Raw genomic sequence first — 14,010 nt, forward strand, 5'->3', positions numbered from 1 at the left:
TAATCGATGGCAAAAGGAGGATAGAGAGAGACACACGCACACGCACACATGCATAGAGATAGAGACAGAGACAGAGAATCGAGATCTAAAAAATGGTTCCCTCCTTTGAAAATTGGAGTGAAAATGCTTATATAGTCTAGCCTAGATTGATTCTCAACTATTGATTTGATTAGTGGTTAGGATTCAATCTTATAGGATAATATAAAAAAATACTTAGGGATTAAGCAAGTTTGTGATTGGTCGAATTTCTTAATCACATGGGCTAATGATATGGCACATCTAACGGTCTAGATAAATCCTCATATGAACGGCCAAGATCACATCCCCTTTTTAAATCAAAAAACAGTCAAGGGCAATTTGGTCATTTTCCCTTGAAAGGACAAATTTGTAATTTTAAATTCAGGGCATGGGAAGGTCGGCCATGAAACGGGCCACCTGAAAGTGGTCGCTGACCGCTGAAAAGCCACTTGGCCACTTTCTTGTCGGGGGCTAATCTAAACCTGTTTTGACCACTTTGGTTGGAATTTTATGCAAAATTATAAAGATTTTTTGCCCAATTAAAAGAGAAATGCACTAAATTGAAAAAAAAAAAAAAAAAAACAGTCCAAATTCGTCAAAATTAAACCAATCAAACCTTTTAATATCAGCGAAAGTTTCTGATTTTCTAAGCCGAACTGAAAGTTTCGGAATCCAAAAAGCTCTCGTTTGAGGAAAGCTCTCGTTTTGTCGAGTCAATTTCTACCGCCATGGTAGTCTGTTATGTTTTCTTTAAACCCTTCCTTCCCTGATTCTCTATCTCTGTCTGGTAATGGCGTCTTCCTCAGCGCTATCTTCCATTTCATCCCATCGCAACTATCTCTTCTCCATTTTCAGCTACAACATCCATGTTCTGCTTCGCATCAGTGACCTTTCTTTCATCCGTCAATTTCTTCAACTTCTCCATGCAATTGCGATCCTTTCATCATGATTTTCTTTAGCCATATCTATTTTTCATGCTCTATATTCCCACTCCGCTTTATCTTCCTTGCATGCATGGACTATCTGCTTCCCATCTTACCATCCATAGCGCAATTTAACCTAATTCACCCTTTTACCATCATCGTAGCCAGTGCTTTCTTATTCAGTGTTTGCATGTCGTCGCAACTCATTACCAGTAATTTCCATGGCCGAATCTACTCACCACGATGATGCTCGGGTTGCTGCTCTCTGTCATCGACTTGGCCGACTTTGGCCTGACCATGGCGTTGACATTTGGGAAGATGACGTACCGCCAGAGAAACTGCAAGAATGTAAACTTACATTAATTGGTAAAATTCTGTCCAACCCTACTATCAACTTTCCTGCTTTTCAGAGTACTTTAAGAAGAGTTTGGCGCAACGACTATGTTCAAATCTCTACACGTGAAGATGGATTCTATATTTTTAAATTCAATACTGAAGGTGAAAAGCAGCGCGTCTTAGACAACGGCCATTGGCTGTTTGGCCATCACCTAATTATTCTCAAACCTTGGTTGCCCAATACCCCTCTACACTGTTATGACTTTACAACTTGTGTGTTTTGGGTTCAAATTTTCGGTCTTCCTCTAGAACGCTGCACAGAAAAAATGATTACTAGAGCTGTCCGACAAATAGGTACGGTTCAGGAAGTGAGAATTGAAGGTACTGATAATTCTTCAGCTAAATCAGTACGGGTTAAGGTTGAACTCAATTTACAAGAACCTCTGCAATCTGGTAAACTCATCAAGGTGGACGGGAAGCATATATGGCTCGACTTCAGATATGAACGTTTATCACATTATTGTTATTCATGTGGTCTTCTTGGCCATTATGCCATGTATTGCAATGATATTCCTTATGATGCAGCCAAACTTGAAGAATCTGATAGCTTATCTTATGGTAAATGGTTGAGGGCAGAGGTCAATCAACATAGTCCATTCTGGTTTGCATTTTATGACCAAACTTTTAATCAAGGAAATGTCGAAGAAGTAGTACCAGAAACTCAACAGCAGCTACCTCCATTACTCCTTCCAGCTCCTCCGTCTCCTTAGCAGCCTTCGGCAATAGTGGAAAATACAGCAGAACATTCATCAATCATTCTGCAGCCTTCTCCTCCAGTCGACCTGAAACAGAAATCCATTATGTTCAACCAGCCAATGCTTTCACATAATGCTGCAGAGGATTCCTCTACTTGCAAGAAAATTAAGACTCCATGATCAGTCTCCAAATCTAGTCCGCTGAAAAAAACCAAACGATACAATCCTTATGGGATTTCTTCTAATGTCAATGTAGTTCTTGATGAATCAACTCTTACGGATACCCTATTATTTCTCTTTTGAAGGGGTTGGAACATGGGCTGAGGTGGCTTGCCTAAAAAGCCACCATAGGACAAATGAGGATCATCGGTTGGAATTGTCGGGGGCTGGGCAACCCCGACAATTCAAGCATTACTGAGGCCCTTGTGGCAGGTGAAAGGCCTAATATCGTTTTTGATGGAAACAAAAAATCAAGGCATGATGATTCAACGTATCCGAAACGGCTGAAGTTTTCAAGTTCCTTTATCGTTAATCCTATGGGTGTGGCTGGAGGTTTGGTTATTTTTTGGAATGACCAGGAGGTGACATTAACTATCGAGCATTCTACTTGTCATTTTATTGACACTATTTGTACCAAGAATCAGACAGCTAAAACTATGAGACTTACCTGTCTTTATGCGCTTCCATATTCCATCATAGACAGCAAGTCTGGGCAGATATCAGACAGATTCGAACTTCAAGTTCCTTTCCATGGGTGTGTATTGGCGATTATAATGATATCCTTTATCACTGGGAAAAGCAAGGCAAAAGAATTATTGAGGCATATAGATTAAATTCCTTTCGAGAGTTTGTGAATGATTGTCAGTTTATGGACATTGAAAGTAAAGGCTGCTTTTATACATGGGTTAACAAAAGAGATGGTGCTGAAGCCATTAAAGAAAGGCTAGATAGGGCCTTATGCACCATTGAGTGGAGGTTATCTTACCCGGGGGCAGAAGTCTTCGCTTTTCCTCCTTTAGCCTCTGATCATAGTCCTCTGCTTTTACTCACTGAACCGCACTCTTTTAAAAGGAAGAAAACTTTCTGTTTTGAAGCTTTCTGGCTGCAAGAGAAAGCTTGTCAATCAATCATCAACAATGTATGGACTTCATCAGCAATGCGACCTCAATCATTAACTAACAAGCTACAACGTACTTCATTTGCTCTTGCCAAGTGGAGTAAATCCCTTCAGAATCACAGCAACAACCAGCAGCAAGTCTACCTGTTACAACAGCAACTTCAGAATCATATAAATCAAACGGGTCCTACCTATGACAAAGCATTTGTATCTAGTCTACAAGATGAAATTCGCAAAATATGGCAGAGGGAAGAATCATATTGGGCAATGCGTTCTCGAATCCAATGGCTACGGGAGGGTGACAAAAATACTAAGTTTTTTCATGCAACTACAATCCAACGTCGACAACGAAATCGAATCAGCATGTTAAAGGATGACCACCTTGGCTGGATTCGTGATTCTACTCAGCTTAAGAGTATCACGCAATCCTATTTTGTCAATCTTTATAGCTCAACTGGCTTTCGAGATTATCATCCTATTCTTCATCAATGCCATCAGGTCATCACAGCAGATATGAATGCCAATTTAACCTCAGTTGTTACTTGAGCGGAAGTTAAACAAGCTGTTTTTCAGCTTGGAGCCAACAAAGCCCCTGGCCCGGATGGTTTTAATGGGTTATTCTTTCATCATCACTGGGATATCATTCACGAAGACATCTATACATCAGTTAGCAATTTTTTCAGTTCGGGAGTGATGCCCTCTACATCAATGGGACTCTAATTTCTCTTATCCTAAGGTGCCTCATCCGGAAAGGTTAGAACAGTATCGCCCTATTAGTCTATGCAACTTTGCATACAAAATCATTTCTAAAGTGTTGGCCAACCGTTTAAAGCAGTTTCTTCCAGAACTAATCTCATCAGAGCAGAGTGCTTACGTCACGGGTAGACGATTCAAGACAACATTATGGTTGTGCAAGAGGTTTTGCATCATTTAAATCACAGCAAACGAAAGAAACATTTTCAAGCGGTTTTAAAGCTCGACATGCAGAAAGCTTATGATCGGATTGAGTGGGATTTTTTAGAGGACTATCTTAAAAAGCTAGGCTTCCATGTTCAATGGGTTAGGTGGGTAATGCAATGCGTCACCACCACCACATTCAATGTCAAATTTAATGGTGAATTGTTAGATTCCTTTCATCCTACAAGGGGTCTTAGACAAGGAGATCCACTATCTCCATATTTATTTATCCTTGTCGGCAATCTTTTATCCACTCTCATACACCAAGCTGTCCAATCAGGAACTCTCAAAGGAATTAAACTGAATCGGTACTGCCCTACTCTTTCCCATTTATTTTTCGCGGATGATGCAATCTTTTTCTTGACTGGAACTACTCTAGAATGTCAGAACCTAGCCAATGTTTTACATCAGTATTGTCTATCGACTGGCCAAGCTATCAACAGAAACAAATCAGGTTTATTTTGTGGTAAGCACTGTCCTCTGAATTTACAACAGAACCTTGCTGCAGAGTTACGAGTTCCTGTTATTTCTAAGATTGGCAAGTATTTAGGTATTCCATCTGACTGGGGTACATCTAAGAGGATATGTTTGCATGGATTTTGGGTCGGGTTTGTGCTAAACTTGACGGCTGGAAAGAGCACTATCTCTCTAAAGGAGGAAAGGAAATCTTGCTAAAAATGGTTGTGCAGGCTCTCCCGCAATATGCAATGTCTATTTTTAAACTTCCAGTTTCTATATGTAAATCTATTGAGCAAAGAATTGCTAAATTCTGGTGGCAAACAAGCAGTACAACAGCTGGTATTCATTGGCGATCATGGGATATTCTAAAACAGAGGAAGATGGCAGGTGGTCTTGGCTTTCGTGATCTCTTAACCTTTAATAAAGCCCTTTTAGGAAGACAAGCTTGGAGACTATTTCAAAACCCTACCTCACTTTGGGCTCAACTTTTTAAAGGCCTATATCATCCTTCTACCAGTTTTTGGCATGCACGACATACAACCAACTCCTCTTGGGGATGGAAAAGTTTACTTTTAGGTCGAGATACAATTCTTCCTAAGCTTCAGTGGTTTGTGGGAGATGGACAGCATATAAATATTCGAGAAGATAAATGGCTTACCTCTGGCATAATAGGTGGACCAGCACCTCGATCAGAATCTCATCTAGTTGCTGGCTTCATAACCTCTCCTGCTCAGGTTTGGAATCTTTCTCTTCTTCATCAGCATTTTGACCGGCATATTGTTGAGGAGATACTCACTATTCCATTAAGTCATGCTCCTTCAGCTGACCATCTCATCTGGACAGGAACAAAATCAGGTCAGTATTCAGTTAAATCGGCCTATAACTTCCTTAGACAATTAGCCTACCCTACGAACCCCAACCTTCCCTCATCCTCTTATAAGCCATCAGCCCATCTCTGGCGATCTATATGGCATCTCAATACCCCTCCCAGGATTAAAGTTTTTATCTGGTCATTGTGTCATAATGCTCTCCCTACCAAATTTAATCTCTTTCGACGACACATTTTACCAGACCCTCTCTGTCAACTCTGTTCTATGCACACCCCTGAAACTACCGAACACTTTCTGTTGTTTTGCCCATGGACATCAAAGATTTGGTCCCACCAAAAAATACAAATTCCTCATTCAACCTATAATAGAAATCGAATGGACGCGTGGCTTGAAGAAGTTTTTGAAAGTCAAGTGGATTTACCTTCCAAAGAGATCGTTGCTTCTATCCTCTGGCAGATCTGGAAATCGCGCAATCATTTTATTTTTCGGCGGCAGCGAACAGATCCCGATCAACTTGTAGAAGCAGCCCTCGCAGACGCAATGCTATACCGGAATTCCTCACAGCAATCGGCCATTTCGGACTTTGCTCTTCCCAACCCTAATTGGCTTTGGACTCCACCAGACCAAGGCAGTTTTAAGGCGAATATTGATGGGGCTTTTACCTCTGATACCCACTTTGGTGCGATCGCATGTGTTCTCGGAGATTCTCGACCGTATTTTGATTGGTGGATGCAGCAGTTACGTTCGTGCGTCCTCGGCCACGCAATGCGAAGCTCAAGCCCTAATTTCCACTCTTACTTATTTGCTAGAACAAGGCAAGGAAGAAGATCACCTAATCATCGAATCTGATTGTCTGACTCTTGTGGACTCCATCAATGATCGCTGTTCATCACCATGGGAGATTCGCACTTTCGTTGCGAGGCACGCTTACGTGCTGCGTCGCTCCTTTCCTCGCTTGCGACTTGATCTTGCCCGAAGAGAAGCTAATGCGGTGGGCGATTGGGCGCGAAGGCCCAAGCTCGAAAAACTCTTTCACCTTCTTGGCCCACTTTTCCTCTGCACCGCTATCGACTTTGCTTTGTGTATTGACGCCTGTCTTCGGGTTGTAATTTTCGTCCGCCTTGAATATGAATATCTCCGTTTCGACCAAAAAAAAAAAAAAAAAACCTTTTAATATCATCTCGATGGATTAAATTGGTCTAATCATCTCACAAATATCAAAAGTCATGCTTGGATTTAATGGGTATGTGAATTCAGACCTTCCAAACAATTAGCACAATTTTCGCAATTCCCATGCTCAATTGCCAAATCGATTTAAATTGAATGCAATTAGTGTAACATAATATTAATTGATTCAATTAATTGCACCCAATATGGCATAACGCATTCAAATCTACATTGATATGATGATGTGAACTAGACGTCAAAATGAAATTGAAGTTCAATGTTCAAATTAAATATCAATTCATAAAATTAAGCATTAGTCTAGAATGGGTCAAGTTAGATTGGCTCAATCGGAACATATTAACCTTATTTTGCAACCTTTGGATGTGCCAAGTCTGTCAAATCGGGAAGTTCCCATGTGAATTTGTCAAAATTAACCTTGGATTTGGATTGACATTAAGAAAACAAGTCGATTAGGGTTACACTCTCGTCAATCATGAAGAATTCATCGGAACCTCTGATTAAGGCTAAAAATGAAAATTTTTACCCTAACATGCTGAATCACATAATCAGTCACACGAGTGAACTTAAGATGACCTCTAGATCTAATGTTATAAAAGAAGTTAAGTTAAAATGTGACTAGAAAATAAGTAATTTTATTTTTGGCTGATTTCGAACTTAAATTCAGAAAATTCGAAAAAAAAAGAAGATTCTTAATCGACTTTTGAGAAATTTTTGTGGCCAAAGTCAGTTTTCAAAGTTTTCAATTTTTTTCTTTGTCTAGTGATTAATCACTAATGGTCAAACTTTGATTTTTTCGAAACCTTTTTCGGCCAAAATGAAATTGAGACTATTTAGGAACTTTATATGCAAAAAACTAAAAAAAGACTCGGAGTTAACTTTTCGGTCAAATGATTGACCAAAAGAATTAAATCAAAAGTCAAACTTTTTAGTTTTTGATGAAAATGGTTAAAAAAATTAGCCACAAATTATGGACCAATGAAGAAGAAATGAAAAACGATATTTTTTTATCAATAAAAATGGTTTCGTTGTGATTGAAAACCCTAATCGTGACATTTTATTTTTATTAATACATCGATTAAAAATCAAGTGTCAACAAGATTAATTAAGAGGTGACGGGGGATAATTGAATTAAATGGACCCTGAACTTTGGTTGATCAATTAGTGCAAACCTATTGATACTTAACTTTGAGTTTCGTACGACTTGAATCCAAATCATGACCGACAATCAGTGGCCGGTGAGATGAAGGTGAGAGTAGTTGATAGAAAAGGGTGATCCATGGAGACGGTTCAAGGAGGTGTCTGGTGTTAGGATCATTAATCTAGTTTAGTTTTAATTAGGCCAAATGGTTAATAGACTTAGGTTTTATTAATCAAACTAATGTAGGTTTTAGTCTAGTTTAGTGTGTAAAAACTAGTTAGGCTCGTGATCATCTTCTTAAATGATGGTTAGTTTATCTTAGGCTAGTCTAGTTGTGTAATAAACGAGTAGAATTGGGCACACTCTATTCTAACTCAATTTAGGAGCTAGGATTAGTCTCTAATGTCAAGCTTATGAGGGGTCATGTCCAGAGGCTTATAATGAGGTCATGCTATTCTTTGCGCCACTTGCATTGAATTTTCATCTCCTGTGTAGTTGCCTATGCTTTCAATACTTAGTTATTTACTTCAAAGTCATTTCAATAACTTGTTAATTTTTCATAATAAACCCTGCAAAAACGTTTGCTTTCTCACTTAGTGGAATAATGCCTTTAGGATCATAAATGGTAATCAAGATTGAATAGCCACTTACATAACACATTTTCAAGTTACATACTAAAAGAGCGCTGATAAGACTATTAGTGTAAACAAGTCTCCAAATTTAGAAATTCTAGTTTGTAGAAATCGAGATGACAAAGTTGTGTCTCGATTAATTTCCAGCTGTCCCCAAATGCTAGTGGCGACTTCGAGATATATCAGATTGTTAAAGAATTTTAAAATGAAATATTCAACGCCATGTAGGGCACGTGTTTGGAAGAGATTGCGCTCCTAATTAATGGACCATTCCTTAGAATTATTTGATTCAATGAACCAGACCTATTCCCTACCTTTTAGGGAGAGGTCACGCAAAGTCCAATTGGCATTTGTTTCTCTTTAGTTATCCTTGTATGAGTTAAACTAATAATGTTCGTGCCCTTGTACCAGCATCCACGAGAGAGAAACAATGTTCAATCCCATTATGACTTGTAGGATTTGATTTTGAATTGATTCAAAACTGGATGCGCCATGAACCAAACTTGAAATGGGTTCTACCAAAGAATTGACCGTTCAGTTGGGAACGGAGAGCCGAATCGGTCCCCAGCGTCCACACTTGGAATCGGTTAGGTAGGGCTAGTTGGTTTTATTTTCTGATTTCAACTACTTCGGTCGCTCATCCCCAAGCGAGACAACATATGATTGATGACAGAATCAATCAATTTCCATCACTTACTTGAGGTGCACGCGCGTGACTAACACAAAGCATAATGCGTAACAGAATTCATGAAATGGTGTATGTAATTTATTAGCTGGTCCAAAAACACTCAAATACTAAAAGGAAATCATGAAAGTAGAAAGAGCTAAGCCTAGTCCAAAGGAAAAGGAAAGGGGTTATGAACCAAAGAGTCATGAAATGACCATAATGAGACCGAAGTATTATTACTGCGCCTGAACCTTCTTCCTGATCTCCGACATGCGGTCATAGACCTTGTGCTGGTCGGGCAACGACCTAGCCACGCTCTCCCTCTGCATGCACCGCTTGCCCCATCGCACCAACTTGGGGCACTCCTCCTCGAAGCTACAACCAGTCAACGTCTCCACAGCATAGAACCAGCTATAGAACGGTATTAACGACACATCTAAAAACCCAAACCTCTCGCCTCCAAAGTAAGCCTTGTCCCCGAGCTCTCCCTCCACCGCCTTTAAGCCCTCGATGAACTCCTTCTTCGCCGCCTCTTGGGCCTCCCCTGTCGATCTATATGCCGTCCGTCCCGGAGGAAATATCTGCACCCTCATGTCATATCTTGATGTCAAGCGCACTTACCAAGGAAATGATCGAAAGATGTTCTGTCTTACCTTCTTGTCCACGTAGTCGGCCCAGAATCTGGCACGGGCGCGCTCGTGAGGATCGGAAGGCAAGAGAGGGGACTCGGGACCCCAAGTCTCGTCGATGTACTGGATGATGATGTGGGACTCGCAAACTGGCTTGCCGTTGTGGATGAGGACGGGAATTTTCTTGTGGACTGGGTTCATTTGCAGGAGCAGGGGGCTCTTGTTGCTCGGAAGGTCCTCCTCCCTCAGATCAAAGTGCACGCCCTTCTCTCTCAGGGCGATCCTAGCCCTCGTCCCGAACGGGCTCGACCACAAGTCTAACAATATCACTTCCTCTGCCATTGAAGAATTTTCCCTTAAGAAAAGTTTATTTGTGGTGAAAAGATAAAAGCAGGAGCCACTTAAGTAGTAGTAGTAGTAGTTGTAGTAGTTGTTGTTGTTGTTGTTTTAGATCATGGATTAGGTGTTCGGCGGTGGCGGCGGCGGGTGGCCATTGATATAGCTAGTAATAGCACCTAGATGGGGGTGAATAGGTGTTTAAGATAAATCTTGGCAAATATATGCGGAATAAAATAAACTTCAAACAAAGGAGTTAGGGAAGAGAATAAGAACACAAGATTTATAATGGTTCGGCTTAATCCAAGCCTACGTCCACTCTCCCATGCTAACAGCCTTCTTGGCTGGATTCCACTATGCAATCAACAAGAGATTACAACTTTGAGTGCAAACACTTAGTAGTAGATCACACTATCTCACTAAGACACTCTTTTGGTATTTCTCTCACGATCACAAACGTTTTAGCTCTCAAGAGACAAGTATATGATCAAAGATCGCTCGGACTTTGGAATTATAAATTCTACGCTCTATCTCTTACTTGCTCATCGGTCCTTTATCTCCTTAAATATTCCTCCACCTCCAAACTACCCGTTGGACAGTATCCCGGAGAATCGTCTTCCAATATACCAATTGGACAGCTTTGTATCTAGAAGATTTGGTAGCCGTTGAGTGACAAAAGTAGAATCCCAAATTGATTCCGATCGCCTATACAAACGGAATCTTGGTTTCCATAAGTAAAGCTTCTTCGTATAGAAAGTTCTTGTCTTCAAGATCCAATCGTCAATCAATTAGATTGAATCAATCAAATCAATCTTAATGTGGAATCCAAACCAGATCACTAGCCATTATATGATTGGGCTTGCGTTATGATTCATCGAATCTGGATGTAAAGTCTGAGAGCAATAGACTTTACAATATGAGTCTGTAGACTTTACAATCTAGGTCTGAACATATCTGCTTTTGAACAGATTTAGCTTTAAGGTCTGAACACCGTCTGAATAAGTTCAGCTCCAACATAGAGTCTGTCTTCTGGTTCTTCATTCACATTCAGTCTGGAATTTGTCAGAATGAGCAGACTTCTGATGTAGAACAGACTTTGACACTAAAGTTTGGCAGTCTTCAGACTTTGAGTCTTGAGTCTGCGTCTTCGACTTTGAGTCTTGAGTCTGGAAATCTTTAGAATATACTTTGGACATGAGTTACGTTCAGTCTTCTGGTCATCTTCGCACTTTGATAATATCATTTACATGTTCTATCATCTACATGGTCTGTTACTCAACCATCAAACATGTTAGTAGCATTTGATTTATTTTGTCATCTTCAAAATATCATAAGGGATTTCACCTAACAACCATGAGCAGCAAGGAAGAAGAAAAAAAGAAAAGACAAAATAGATTTATTTTTAAAAATTATTTTTTAGGAACAAGAAGATATTTTGTTCTACTTCTTGTTTTCGTTCCAAATCTATTCCCCGCCACTTTTCTATTTCGGGGAATAGAAAAATTAGTTGACATTATCGAATGGATTTATGTTCTTTTTTTTCTATAAAACAAAAAAACAGAAATACAAAGAAATAGAAACCTTAATAATCAAGCCCTAATGAGCTGGAGAAAGGGAATTTTTTCTCTCTAGTGAAAACCAGCCAACGATTTCACAAGGAGGAAGGGGCGTAAAAGACAAAGTGCACACGAGAGAGAGATTGGGAGAGACGATTTTTGGAAATCCTTCTTTTCTCCGGCTGGCTCTCAGCTCTCCTCACTCAATCACTGATCATTCACACAACCTCACGCCCTTTTGATCACCCGACATTGCCAGCGTCGTCTCGCTTCTGGTCACAATCGGTCAGGCTGTCCCCAAGAGGCTCTCATCTTCACGTCCCAAGTTCCCGAAGTGATTGGTTCATGGTGAAACTCCTGTTGCCGATGCTCACTCTTGCCGGCGACGCTTGCCGAACCCTCCTTGTAAAGGCTCGACCGGCGACTATGACATACAAGGTAAGTCCTCCTCCCTGTTTTGGTACAAATGGAGACCGGGACTCACCATTCCGTGATCATATATATTAACTTTGAGTGCTGCTCTGTTTTTGGATTTGGATGTGAGTTCGAGTCTCAAATGAGATAATATCCTCCTGTTATATTTAAGCAGTTTTTGTTGGATATTTTAGCAGTTAAGAAATATTTGTTAGAAGTTATGACCACCATGAAAGCTATCAATTTTGTAAAGGTTTCGTGAAAAAGACATAAAATCAAAACCGTATCCTGATGGCTTTCTCTTTTATTTAAATATAAAATCAAAACTTCAAACCACATTGGAAAAGAATCCATGAATTTAAAAAAAAAAATCATTTTCTTCTTCCTTGCTAGGTTATACACATAACGTTATTCTTGCTCCTCCTATTATTCAATGTAGAATAAAGAAGAAGGTTTGTTGTATTTTGGGAAGACGTGCAGACCCCTCAAGTGCCACAACTTTGGCCAAAGGGACACTTAAGTGCCATAACTTACGAAATGTACACTTAAGTGCCAAAATCGGAGTAAAATGGATCACTTAAGTGCCACTCCAGCCAAAATCCGGCCAAAACGCCAATCTGGCGTTTTTCCGGTGAAGCGCGCCCAAAACGACGCCGTTTTGCACGGCGACATGGCCAAAACGGTGTCGTTTTGGATTGACGTGGAAAAAATAAATAAATAATTAATTAATTAATTAAAATTAAAATTAAATTTAGTTAAAATATTAAAAAATAATAATTTTAAAATTAAATTTAGTCAAAATATTAAAAAATAATTAAAAAATTTTAAAAAGTTTAAAAAAAAAAAAAAAGGCAACGGGGAGGCGGGCGAGGGATTAGCCCTCGGCCGCCACCGCCGGAAGGGCCGGCGACGGCGGGGAGGGTTGGCGGGGTCGTCGACCCCGGCTCGTGAGCCCTCCCCGCTAGATTTGGGGGGCTCGCGGCCCTCGCCCGGATCCGGCGAGGGTCGGCGGCCCTGGCCCGGCCGCGCGAGGCCGCCAACCCTCGCCCCAGATCGGGCGAGGGCTCGCGAGCCCTCACAGCCGGTCGGCCGAGGTCGCCGGCCCACGGCCAAGGCCCGGCGACCCCGGCCGACCCTCCCCCGCCGTCGCCGGCCCTTCCCGACGGTGGTGGTGAGGCGGCGGCGGTGGCGGGCCGAGGGCTCTCGGCCGCCTCCCCCATTCCCTTTTTTTTTTTAAATTTTTTAAATTTTAAAATTTTAAAATTATTTTTTAAAATATTTTATCTAAATTTAATTTTAAAATTATTATTTTTAAATATTTTAACGAAATTTAATTTAATTTTAATTTTAAATTTTAAATTTTTTAATTTTTTTCCACATCAGCCCAAAAACAACGCCGTTTTGGCCACATCAACGTGAAAACGATGTCGTTTTAGGCGTGTTCACCGAAAACGCCACGTTGGCGTTTTGGCCAGACTTTGGCGGAGTGGCACTCAAGTGATCCGTTTTTCTTCGAATGTGGCACTTAAGTGTATTTTAAGTTATTGCACACTTAAGTGTCTCTTTTGGCAAAAAGTTATGGCACTTGAAGCGTTTTTGCCATTTTGGGAAGGTAGCCACTAGAGTCTATTGCATTGAGTTTTGTACTTCAAGGATGAAACTATTTTTAAGGCCAATCTTGCACATCTCAAAGAATTAATTCTATTTTTCTCATCTTTTTCAATATTTTCTACCAATTCTTATTTTTTTAATATTATTTAACATTTTTCCAATAATCTTAAGGGTAATTACCTTAAAGATTCTCAAACTAAAATTGTCACCACCACCGTTGCCATTGCCGACACCGCCACAATTGATACCTCTACCTTCGCCGCTCCAGTTGTGCTGTCACTGTTATCATGTATGTCATTTAATTGAGCCTTGGGATGTTCTATTTTGTTATTATACTGAATTCTCATTTTTGCTAATAGACCATGCTTCAATGACGCTGTGGATGTTTGTGTCATGTTAACTGAAAATAAGAAAATGGACTGATGATCTGAAGGACTATGATGT

General features: G+C 40.3%; 1 protein-coding gene and 1 long non-coding RNA gene across 2 annotated transcripts; both read right to left on the reverse strand.

The window, feature by feature from the left end:
* Window positions 1-1,155: 1,155 nt before the first annotated feature.
* On the reverse strand, window positions 1,156-6,092 carry LOC120289042. Its single transcript, XR_005546987.1, has 6 exons — window positions 5,817-6,092; window positions 5,224-5,400; window positions 3,018-3,293; window positions 2,700-2,821; window positions 1,992-2,119; window positions 1,156-1,279 (listed from the first exon to the last, which is right to left on the reverse strand). It is a non-coding gene; the product is annotated as an uncharacterized LOC120289042 (long non-coding RNA).
* A 3,005-nt stretch (window positions 6,093-9,097) lies between these two features.
* LOC104433118 (probable glutathione S-transferase) lies at window positions 9,098-10,030 on the reverse strand. Its single transcript, XM_010045770.3, has 2 exons — window positions 9,674-10,030; window positions 9,098-9,601 (listed from the first exon to the last, which is right to left on the reverse strand). Exons 1-2 carry the CDS (start codon window positions 9,989-9,991, stop codon window positions 9,257-9,259), a joined length of 663 nt encoding a protein of 220 aa, XP_010044072.2. The 5' UTR covers window positions 9,992-10,030; the 3' UTR covers window positions 9,098-9,256.
* Window positions 10,031-14,010: the final 3,980 nt, after the last annotated feature.

Source organism: Eucalyptus grandis, chromosome 1 (genome assembly GCF_016545825.1).
Source record: "Eucalyptus grandis isolate ANBG69807.140 chromosome 1, ASM1654582v1, whole genome shotgun sequence".
Classification (NCBI taxonomy): Eukaryota; Viridiplantae; Streptophyta; class Magnoliopsida; order Myrtales; family Myrtaceae; genus Eucalyptus; species Eucalyptus grandis.

Bases quoted from the DNA above. Each gene is read 5' to 3' on its own strand.
- LOC104433118 (XM_010045770.3), bottom strand. From the start codon at position 9,991: ATGGCAGAGGAAGTGATATTGTTAGACTTGTGGTCGAGCCCGTTCGGG. The intron at 9,602-9,673 runs GTAAGACAGAAC...ATGAGGGTGCAG, and splicing joins CCGACTACGTGGACAAGAAG to ATATTTCCTCCGGGACGGAC.